Source organism: Dendrobium catenatum, unplaced genomic scaffold (genome assembly GCF_001605985.2).
Source record: "Dendrobium catenatum unplaced genomic scaffold, ASM160598v2 fragScaff_scaffold_789, whole genome shotgun sequence".
In the NCBI taxonomy this organism is placed as follows: Eukaryota; Viridiplantae; Streptophyta; class Magnoliopsida; order Asparagales; family Orchidaceae; genus Dendrobium; species Dendrobium catenatum.
In genome coordinates, this window is record NW_021319251.1 from 515,475 (window position 1) to 527,660 (window position 12,186).

General features: G+C 32.7%; 1 protein-coding gene across 1 annotated transcript; it reads left to right on the forward strand.

Moving 5' to 3' along the window:
• The first annotated feature begins 557 nt into the window (after window positions 1–557).
• On the forward strand, window positions 558–8,597 carry LOC110099202 (syntaxin-22-like). Its single transcript, XM_020826283.2, has 7 exons — window positions 558–755; window positions 4,714–4,807; window positions 4,947–5,086; window positions 6,191–6,265; window positions 7,605–7,762; window positions 8,170–8,270; window positions 8,345–8,597. Exons 1-7 carry the CDS (start codon window positions 565–567, stop codon window positions 8,408–8,410), a joined length of 825 nt encoding a protein of 274 aa, XP_020681942.1. The 5' UTR covers window positions 558–564; the 3' UTR covers window positions 8,411–8,597.
• Window positions 8,598–12,186: the final 3,589 nt, after the last annotated feature.

Below are 12,186 nucleotides of genomic sequence, written 5' to 3' on the forward strand. Positions count from 1 at the left end.
TCTTGTTTATCGTTATTGCTGTCATTTTACTGCCCTTTTACAAAAGGGCAGTAAATATTTATAATATTTACTGAATAATTGAATATTTTATATGCTTTTACTGAGTATTTGCAACAACAAAGCTAAAGAATAGTAAAAGCGTATCAAATCCACACGATTCTCTATAGCCGGTGTCCGCACAAAATAATTTATCCTTATCTATAAAATATTTGTCCGCATTTTTTCAATAATGTTCATATATATATATATATTTCCAGCATATAAATTTGATTAAAGTTGGTCAATGCCTCAAGACCATGATTTAAATATGAAAATTTTATTAATTTAAATTAAATAATCTTAATTGGAAGTTAATAAAAAATAATTTAAAACAAATTTTGAAATTGGGTCCACTTAAACCCATTTAGGCGTTGCATTAGTGCCTTTAATGGTTGCCTTGTTGATCTGGCTCCTCCCCTCGGGTTTCTAATTTTTGAGGTTTTTCCTCTTTCTAATCTTCCCGATCCCTAGGGCTAGAATTGTCTCTAACCCTGTTACCTCAAGGTTCAAACTCTGCCGGAAGGGATGAGCTTCCAGGATGTTGAATCGGGCGGGCCGATTCTGTGGAGGAGAGACGCGGCGGCGAACACAATGCAAGAGCCCACGCAGGCGGTGGCTGCCGGCGTCTTCCAGATCAATACGGCTGTCTCCACTTTCCAGCGACTTGTCAACACTCTGGGAACGCCCAAGGATACCCTTGAGCTCCGAGAACGGCTGTAAGGATATGTGTTTTCTGTTTTTTTTTTTTGGTTATTTATTTATTTATTATTTTTTTCTTCCAGTTTAATGTTCTTGCTTGTCTGTTTCTTTGTGTTTGATTCATTGCGGGAGTGAAGTTTAGAAATTGGCTGCTATAAATTGTGTTTTATTCTTTGATAGGTTTTGTTTTTGGTTTAAGCTTCATTGTTTTTCCGTTGCCAGATTATTGGAAAGGATTTTATAAGAAATTTCGTTTGATCGGGAAGATTCATCTATTTGCTATCTCATTCTCCTTTAGACCTTACCCTGATGATCTAACTATATGGAAAATGGGGTTAATCATTATTGTGAAGCAACAGACCAATTATCTTTAACCCAACTTAAAATTCCAAGTGATACTAATCATAGGAATACGACATTTAATTAGAGAATTTGCATGGCGCATGTATTTTTTTCCGTTAGGGATTTTGACTCAATATTTTGTTAGCATATTCACAGATAATATGATTTTTGTTAGAATAATAACAAATTATTTGTTTTATGGATGAAGTCTAGTTTAAAAATTGGTTAGGATAATTAATTGTTTTGGATAAATCTAATTTAAAATCTGAACTGCATTGGATTTGAAAGTAGCTTTCTTAAAACCTTATAAACGGGCTTCTAATATATACAAACCATGCATGGGTATGTGTGTGATGCAAATTAGCTAGGCTTTGGCTTTTAGTGATATTAGAACCCAACGTGGAATATGATATCCATGAAGTTTATGATAAAAATATTTGATAGTTCAAATAACTTTGAGCTTTGGAGAACCAATATGTATTGGATTCTAAAGGCACTCATGGGACATTCAAATATGCTTGAGATTACATTTACGAGCACACAGGATAAAATAGAGATGAAAAAGCTTTCTTGACAACCCAATTTTATTTTATGAATAAACTTTTATAAAAAATTTTTTAGGAAACAACAACAAAGGGGTTCAATCTCAAGTTGATCTATATGATTAAAAAATTTTTTAACAAACTATATCAAAGGTAGAGAAGGTAATGCTTTGTGAGTCAGACTGTACACTTATTAAATCACATATTAACTACTTTAGTTCTATTTTTGAGATTTGGGAAATATTTATAGTATAATTTATGTTGACGAGCAAGTGATATTTTCTTATCTCTTTTATTAATTCTTTTTTTTTTTACACTTTGTTATTTAGAAGATCTATAATTAGCCTATAAGATGTTAATAATCCACCTTTTCAAGAAATTACTGTTAAGTTTAAGTGTGGCAGGGATGAAGGCATGAGTAGGAGATTATTGATTCTGAAATTTTTTGAGATGGGGTCTAACTTTCATTATGGCACAAGTCTTGTGTCAAATATGAGAATGTATCTTGCTATTTTTATAAGAAGAAAGGGCGTATTAAGTGAGACTAACATTATTTGAAGTGAAAGGGGTAGCGTGTTATGGAAACAACAAAGATGCTTAGCCAACATATGCTAATCTTATTGCTGATTGGTCCAATGGACATAAAGTGATGTCTTTTGGTGATTTTTGAAGATAGATATAATGACCAATAAAGTCTTAATTCATCTTATGAATATCGTGTATCCCTAGGAGTGATTTTCTACTTATAACCACACTATAGTGGTTATGTTTATATGAGAAATAATGAAATATTTAAGATAGCTGGTTTTGGCAATTTGAAGGTTATGATGCGTGAGTGTGTGATTAGGACATTGAAGAGAGTCAATTCTATACCAATTTTAAGAAGAAACTTGTATATTTGAGTACTCTTAGTAATTCAGGATGCATATTTCATCCAAATGTTGAAATACTTAAGTTTACAAAGGTTTGTTGACTGCACGAAGAGAGTTGGTGGACTTCGTGTTGGAGGCTGTAAACTTGAGTGGTGTTTTATTGTATATATTATGGAATCATGATTTGCAGAAGCAAAAAAATGTTAGCTTCTTAATTGCATGTCAGGCTCTGGAATAAAGGAGGGCATAGGTTAAGGATGATAATATTGGAGATCATATGGTTGTGTAGTCTATATTAGTGTGAGATCATATCATTACAATACTCAGAACAAAGATGCAATCACTTTGGGGTTATAAAAACTCAGAGTCGGCCTAGTACATGCAATTTTTTGATCATTTGGATATATATTTAAGGAGTGTAGAGCAAATAGGGACAAGATTTGTGCTTGATAAAATGGCAGTTATATCTATTTTTAACCCAAAAGTTTAAGCCCCTAGGTGAGGGCCAACTAGATATTTCTATGCCAACATCTTTTTCACCTATTTGACGTGAGATTAAACTCAATTTTCTCACATTTTTTAATAATCTCCTTGTCATGTAAGAGATCTTCATACTGGCCATTACTTACCCTCAAATATATATTTTTTTAAATTCCCTTAAGTATCATATGCCAAGAGTTTACTCAACAACATAGAGCCTCTGTAGGAGTCACCTGATCTTAAGCTTTCCTAATCCATGATAGAGGGTACTAAGACCCACTACATGATCCTAATTGACCATTTGATTTTGTTGATATTTATTAGGGAGTGCAAATCAAAGGATAATTAATGGTAAGTCTGATATTCTAATGAGAAAACTCTTTCAATCTAAAAGCCTAAGCCTATAGATGAGGGCCAACCACTTAGTATTTTCACCCCAATATATTTTTAACATATCTATTGTAGGACTAAGCACAATAGCTTGACCTTCCTTAACACCATCTTGTTGTGCAACAAATGTTCATGAAAGAAATATCACAGGTGTTATGTTCAAACATCATTTGGCTTATTGAGGATATGTTGTGCTCAGTCCTTTGGGGCTTTAAGAGCTTAGGGTGCTCAGCTTGGAGAAAAGTCATAGAAGAGATCCATATTTATTGTCACATAATTCAGTCAAGGAAGTGATTGTTAGGAATTTGACTAAATTATTTATTTTAATGCACAAATCTAAAATAGGAGGTTTTTTAAGAATAAAACAGAATATTATTTTTTAGGATAAAACTTATTTGAAAATTTATTGGGATAATTTATTATTTTGGATAAATCCTTAACCAAAAGGATTTGAAATTGTCCTCCTGAAAACTCTTATAAATAGGAGTCTTATGACATGCAAATTGTACATTGTTATGTGTACTTGGGATGTTTGTAGGCTAGTGTCTGGGCTCTGCCATTGAGTGCGTTAAAGGGAAATTTGGTTGGATGGATTTTGTTGGTTTTAGAGTAATTCTTTAAGGGAGAGAAACAAAGAATTACTTGTTAAAACAAAATAAATAAAATAGAGAGAAAGAAAAGAGGAAGGAAGCAATTCTTTTGCGTGTTTGTGAATTGGCATCTTGGCAATCCGAAAGCCTGTTGGGCCAAAAGTTTTGCTCCGTATCTATAGAGATGTGGGATGGTAACTATATTGAGAAAATTTTGTAGTGAAAAATTTATGGTATTTGCTTAGTCTTTTGTTTTTTATCATCTCTCTTGAATTATTTTCTCATTTATTTATCTAGAGAGATTTGAGGCTTCTTTTTTTTTTTTCGTGATATTGACTTGAAGAAGGTTTGAAGGAGAGTGTTTTCTAAAGTCCCTTTTGTTTGTACATATGTGTGGCTTCTTTATGGTAAATCAAATAGATAAATACTATTTTTTTAATTTAAATTATGTAAATTTGGGTGCCTTCTACTAATTGATCTCTTTAAAGCAATTTGGTATGTTTATCATATTCGTTCTTTGTTAGAGATTTGGCATAAAAATGTGATCCCTCTAGGTTTACAATTTCATTTGAGCCAGAAAAGCCCCTTTAATTAATGCCAAGTCATTATTAACAAATCTGCTTGTTATTTTCTTTTTTTTTTTTAATGTTAAACAAATCAGCCAACTGCTTATAGTGGGATAAAGGCTTGATCTTGTTGTTGTTTTTAAACAAATCTATTGCAATCAATGGATATTTTTAAATTTTATCTTGATGACAGGCACAAAACAAGACTACACATTGGGCAGCTTGTGAAAGATACTTCAGCTAAACTTAAGCAAGCTAGTGAAACAGATCATCACACTCCAGTCAGTGTGAGTCCACTTTCTATTCCCACGTTTTCTTAAAATTCATTTTTGTTCAGAATATGCTAACATACTGCACTCTTTCTCTCTTATGATATTTGAGATTAACTTATTTTATTGTATACATAATTTGATAATTTATTTGTAGGCTAGCAAGAAAATTGCTGATGCTAAGCTTGCAAAGGATTTCCAAGCAGTTCTCAAGGAGTTTCAAAAGGCACAAAGACTTGCAGTTGAGAGAGAAACTGCATATGCACCCTTTGTTCTCCAAACAACTCTTCCGTCAAGGTATTAATGATGTTCTTGATTTGGGGGTTATAATGCTTGTTGAATGATTTGGTAGCATTCGGTGCATAAAACTCTTTAATGTTAAAATTAAATGCACAAGTTACTTTCATGACATTCTGCTTGTTATTTTGTTAGGCCGGTTCTCCCTGAACTGGCCAACCGGCCCAAGTGGGTTCTATATTACAGGAGGCAAACAAATTGCCCCCTTTGGGGTGCCGCCCAAGCCTAGTGGGGCCACTAGGAAAAGCCAATTAGGGAAGAAGTGGGGGGCGGCTAGGAGTGGGAGGGAAAAGTTTGAATCCGGAGTTTGAAATTAGGGAATTAGGGATTAAATAGCAAGAGTTTTTTAGGGTTAGGTTATGCATGTTTTGGTGGCTGTTTTTGAGAGTTATTGTCTTGGAGTCTTGGGCCCTAGATTTCTTCTAGGGATTGGGAGAGAAGATCCTCCTCTCGAATTGAGGATAAATTGTATCTTGTTTATTTCTTCGTTTATTTGATTTCCTTAAATCAAAAGGTGTTGTTTTTGCCGAATTTTTCCATCCAATCTTATTAGTGATTACTTGGATTTCTCCAGTATTTCCTAACATATTTTAGCATCAATTATGCAAAAAAATATAATTTTTGATTGGTATGGGAGCTAAAGTCTTTCATTTATTTTTAATTTGATGTGTTCTTGTGGATGCTTCTCTTTATGATTATCTTATTTTACTTGTACGACACAATCTTTATGATCATCTTCTTTTACTTGCACGGCACAAATTAATTGTCCTGCAGAATTAGTTAAGAATTTGACCACTTAGATTCCATGTATTAATTGCGTGACTAGTGGTTGACAAGTTCACAGAAAAGAAGCATAGCCGAAAGTTTTGCTCTTTTGATACAATGCCAGGCATTTCCTTGATATTATTATTGACTTGTTCTTTGATGCGAGCTATGAAGTCAATTTAAAACCAATATTGGTGTTTAAATTATTTGGACAGACTAATTCCTAACTACGCCAGTTGACCTACCGTGTCACTAAATTTAAATGCATTTCATGATTTCTAAATGCTACCCGAGTGACTATCTTATTTTTCTGTTTTTCTTGTCATATTTGACATACAGCTATAGTGCAAGTGAGGTCCATGATGGAATTGAGAAAACACCTGATCAGCGTTCAATGCTTACGGAGGCGAGAAGGTAGCAATATTCTACGTAAAAATTCCTTTTGAAGTTGCATTTATCTTATTATCATTTCCTTTAGAACTTCTACGCTAGCAGTATTTTTATCTGTTCTTCAATTCATGCGCAGATTTTTCAATATGTAATAAGCTGATAATTTTATATCAGAAAAAATGATGAAAATGGTCCATTGATTCTTTATGAAAGATCAAAATGGTTCCCAACTATATTAAAGGACTACTTTGATCTTTCAAGTCTTTTAAAAGGAATCAAAATAGTCTCATGGTGTGGAACTATTTTGATTCATCTATAGAGAGTTGAGGGGCCAAAATGATTTGTTAATATTATTGTGGACTATTTTGATCTCTCATAAAGAGTCGAGAGATTATTTTGATCCTTTCTTCTTTTATATAAAAGTACTTAGAAGCCACAACATGTTGTCCTGAAATCTAACTTTGACTCAAATGATTAATATCATCATCGTAAGTAGATGACCTAAGCTTAAGTGAGCTTAATCTATATCATTTTGTTCATTATTTTTGTTTGAGCAATTAATGAGATGTACTCGTTCAAACAGGCTTTATTTGTATTTGGTTACTTAACAAAACAAGCTCAATAGTTCTGTTCAAGTTTGATCAATTCTTTAATGAACAAGTCAGACTCGAACTTTTTATTGGGTCAAACTTAAGTTGTTTGACACTTGAGTTTGACCCAATAAAGAGCTTTTTTGACAACTCTAATGATATTAACCTTACCCCAATTATTTGGGGGAAACTTATGCACCTTCCTTGCTGATGATTTATTTATTAGCCATGAGTGCTACAAGAGTTGTTAACTCAATTTTGTACAAAACTTGCACGTCTACAAAGGCAATAACATACAGAAATGCCGAAGCAAGAATGAACAGATTAGTAGGAGAGATTGGATCCCCTTTCCATGGATCTCTTGAAGACTTAAAAAAGCCAGCACCGCAAATACTATATCTTCTTAATTTTCAAACCTATTTGGCATAAATTTTCCTTCTATTTCACAATATCCTTTTCTAAAAGTGGCATATTTAGCGGGCTCGTCTAATTTCAGAAGTATCTGAGCTTCTTGCAAGAGAAATTAACCATTTATGTATGTATTCCATACAACTTAAATGCACCTATTTATGAAATTGTTTTGCTGATACTTCAAAGCTAGATGATATGCCGTTCATGTCTTTCTATGGATATAGCTCTCGCCATTCCTTTATATATGGCAAAATGTTCCACCATAACATGTTTTGGGTATATTTTATATCACTTTCTATAGGAGTTTGTATTACTTTCTATGGATATTGTATTTTATTGGTTCTTTCTACTTGTTTCTTCAGACAAGAACTGATACTCATTGACAATGAGATTGTTTTCAATGAGGCCATCATTGATGAAAGAGAACAAGGAATACATGAGATTCAACAGCAAATTGGTGAGGTGAATGATATATTCAAAGATCTTGCTGTTTTGGTTCATGATCAAGAAGTTATGATCGGTAAGATAAATGAAATCTAATGCATACATGACCCTAGTTTTTATAAGGGCATCTCCAATCGAAAATCTCATTTTTCACTCCAAAATACAGTAAAACTAAAAAATGTCATGATTCATCTCCAATCAAACTCCATTTTACGCCATTCGCAGAAGGTAACCGCCTTTCTCCTCTTTGGCGCGTTTCTTCAGCAAATCCGGTAGAGACAAAAAAATAACGCAGGTGAACAGTGTGACACCATGCAACACCAATATTGGCGTCACACTGTTCACCCGCAACCAAATACCGGAAGTTTTGCCGTTCAGCTGGAGCTCGCGAGCGACGCCATTCATGTGTTTGGAGTTCGGTTGGAGATGCCCTAAATCCTACCTTCCCTTGTTTTTAATATCTTCTTTGCCCTTTTTTTGAAGATGATATCGATTCCCATATCGAGAACTCCCTCGTATCAACTGCACAAGGAAAAACTCAACTTTTGAGAGCATCAAAAACTCAAAAATCGAAGTCATCGCTGGTATTTCAGCTTTCCTGATCAAAATGTCTACCTTTTCAAAATCATTTTTCTTACTTTGATTTTGTTTCTTGCAGATCTGTTTGCTCTTGGTGATTTTTGGGGTTATTCTGCTTATAGTGATCATTGTTCTTGCAGTTTGAAGCATTGGAGTTTTGACTCTGTAATTCTTCATGATTTGATGTATATGCCTCAGCTGTTTCTTTCTTTGTGATCTTTCTATGTGACCTTTATTTCTTTTATTTTCATTGTTTGTGTGGTATAGTTATAACTGTTTGCTGGTCCTGTAATGAAGATTATGTTTAATAAAATCAAGATTCTTTGATTTAATATTGTTCTGGAAGTTTATAGTTGGGTTATTAAAATATATAATATTATATAGTATTATATTATTATAGGATAATGCTTGTAACTGTTTGCTGGTCCTCTTTAAGGTCTGTTGTATAATATTATATTATTAACATATATCACTTATTTGAGTCTTAAAACTTTAATCAAACAGATTCTTAGGATCTGTTTGAGATTTTGTTGTAACTTTTTGTAAAGCTGATTGCATAGATTTTGTGAAAAAATTTAATTTTTTTAAAAGCTGTTGTAAATTGTACAAAAATGTTTAAAATGCAACTAGAAAACAGTATAAAAATAAAATTGTGATTGCGGTTTGACAAAGAAAGATAAGAAGAAGGCTAGCCCAAATAGACACTTATTCCTACTTGGACATTAATCATTTGGAGCCAACTAAACTTAATCAGAGACTTGGGTGGATCTTCCTTAAGTTTAGGGGGTCAAATTCCCCACCCAAAAAAAAAAAAAAATCTTTATTATATGATTATTTAGATAATTTGTTCTCCATTTATTTTTTAGTCTTTATTACAACAGTTATTAGGCAATTGTTCCCTCTAAAAGTTTTAAAATACTATGGTCTTTAGACAATTGTTCCACGCATAATTAAACACATTGTGTAGATGTTTTATTGTTAAGGAACGTTGAACCAAATACAAAGAGAAATAGTAAAAAAAATTCATCCTTTTATTTATTAATTTGAATTCTAAAAATATTCTTAGAATCCCGTCAGGGGGCATTCCCTCATTGGACTTCTGATATATCTGCGAAGTGTATGACGATCTAGAATATGAATAAATAGGAACAAAATTATAAGCCATTTTTTTTCTTTTCCGTAGCTAATATCAAAATTCCCTCCTTCGCTTTAGTTACTTCTGATAGTTAAAAAATATTTTTAGCGACTATCTTCTTTTTGTCTCCATTTTGTTGTCAGTATTAACTTTTTTTTTTTCTTGGGGAAAAGATAGAGTCAAATTCAAGGCAACACCATCAATTACTTATAAACTTCCCCCACTCTAATTTTTTTTTATGGAGAGGGGGAAAGAGATCTTTCTTCTATTTTATTATGTGAGAGGAGAGACCTAACAATTGGGGTGTCAATTTCGGGTCACGGGTCGGGTCTGGGATCGAACACGGACACTATTTGGGTAACCGAACTGACCCGTTTTTGCAAACGAGTCAATTTTCGAACACGACTCGGCCGACCGCTGACACAACAAATGGTAGTTTCGACGCCACAGCAGTGACACCTTGCGGTGCAAACCACGCTGCTCCGTCCATTCGGCACAGGCACACTGTGGCGTCGTTACCACGTGTCTGGCTACAGGCAACGAGCGCACAAGCAGCCGCAACATCGGTGCCGGGTTGCGCTGGTCTCAGCCGCTGCAGCTGCAGGCTCGACAGCGTCGCAAGTCACAGCGGCGCAGCCCCTTGTCGGGCTTGTCGCGATTCTCTGCAGTTTAAGCACGGCAATGACATATGCGATTTTAGGGACAAATCGAATTCGACGGAAGCGACGCGACAGGTGCTGAGCCAGGCGAATTGCGGACGCGGTTAGTCAGACGGACGCGACAAAGAGGTAGAGACGGAATTTTGGGGTCAAATCAGTGGTATTTCTCGCGTTCCGGGATCTACCCGACAACCTGACCGATTTTACAAAAACGGGTTGAAATCCCTGAACCCGAACCCGAAATTTTCGAGTCGAGTTCGGGTCTGTCCAAATTAGTTGACACTCCCTATTGATCAATTAACAGTTATAAATCTATATTATGTGATGAGCACATCTATTTATGTGTTGTGTATTTATTGGGCCGAATTAGTGAAGTTTTAAAACAGTAAAGAATTTCTTTACAATAGTGTGGGAGAGCACTTTTCTCTTGGAAGAATTGAATTGTTGTTAGCTTTTGGAGTTTTTCTTAAGAAGAATCTCTTCATATATTTATTTGTAGACACATTATTTGAAACAGTAAAGAAAACAGTTTGTACCGTTGAACATTACCTTACAAGTCACTGTATTATGAGACTGTAAAGTTGCAAAATTGAAAATTTGCAGTAGCAAAATAGTATATGATACAAAATTAGGAAGATATGAATGATAATGAAAAATTATCTATGTTTGTATATAACAAAATATGATATGATTATAACTAAATAATGAATAATTTGTCGATATAAAGATAAATTTAAAATAGTCTCTAGATTATATATTATGATAATTTTAATCACGGAGTATCTTAATGTGTCATTTAGACTTTGTGAGGCAACTATTCTCATTACTTCTTACAAGTGATTTTCTTAGTAAAAAAAAGTTTATTAATATTTGTATTCAAAAGAGTTGTTTAACGAAATCAATTAAGAAAGTCGTCCCAGACTTCGTTTGAGACTGCTTTTTGTGATTTTCTAAAACATTGCTTTTTCAGTTACAAAAATTTCTGTGAATTAGAATTTTTTGTAAACAAAAACCGTTTTAGAAAGCAGCAAAAACAGGCGCTCAAATGAAGCCTAGTCAACTACATAGTTCGATCTACGTGATCAATTTGGACTATTAAATTAAAATCATTTTTATATAACCGAAGAATAAATATTGGTAACTTTTATACCACATATATAATAGAAAATAAATTTTTATATTTAAATTATATAAGGTTTAACTGCATAAATTGAATATTAATATATATATTTTTAGTGGGAAAGGAACAACTAGTAGTTTGTTCGAATATGCACATTTATGCCTTCTTCACATTGCCAAAAGTTTCTATTTTTTATTTTTACTTTTTTTAAGCCTAAAATGTTCAGCTTTAACCTTTGTTTTGAAGAAAGAAAAAAAAAATTCTCCTTTTTTAGCTATATAATCCCACATCTTTAGAACATTCTCTCAAAACTCCCTCACTTGATAAATATTTTGAATTAAAAAAACACCAACTAATTAAAATAAAAAAAAAAGTTCTTAATTTAAAAATATAAATTATTTTATTATGATAGTGATTCCAATTATTCAATCTAATTAATAATTTCACTTAATTCATAAATTAGCCAAAGAAATATTTTAAAAAAAAGATGGGCTATGTGCAATATGTAATTTGGCCACCCAAATTATTTGGTCTCTTTTTTTATATACAAGCTATACTACCAATAATCTTATATATTTAAATATTTACATCTAAATTTATATTTATTTATATATAATTTTAGTATTTTAATTACATAAATATATCTATAATTTATTTTAAAAATTAAGATTTTAAAATTATTTTAAATATGTAAATATTAATATTATATAAATAAATTTAAATATTTAATATATAAATATGATGTATATAAAAACCATAATTTTCTAATCCAATTTGTATTTTATGAAATTGTTGTCTTTCTAATTATTTTTATTTGAGTAACATATAAAAAAATGATAATTTTATAAGTAGCACAGTTCCTGCTGTCCACGGCGTATTAACTTTTATTATAAAATTTTTAAAAATAATAAAAAATTACGAGTGTCCACGTCAGAGTCCATTTCGCTCTCATATATATAGATCGGCCACTCAGCGCAGATAACGTGCTCAGTTATTTCTGCAATGGA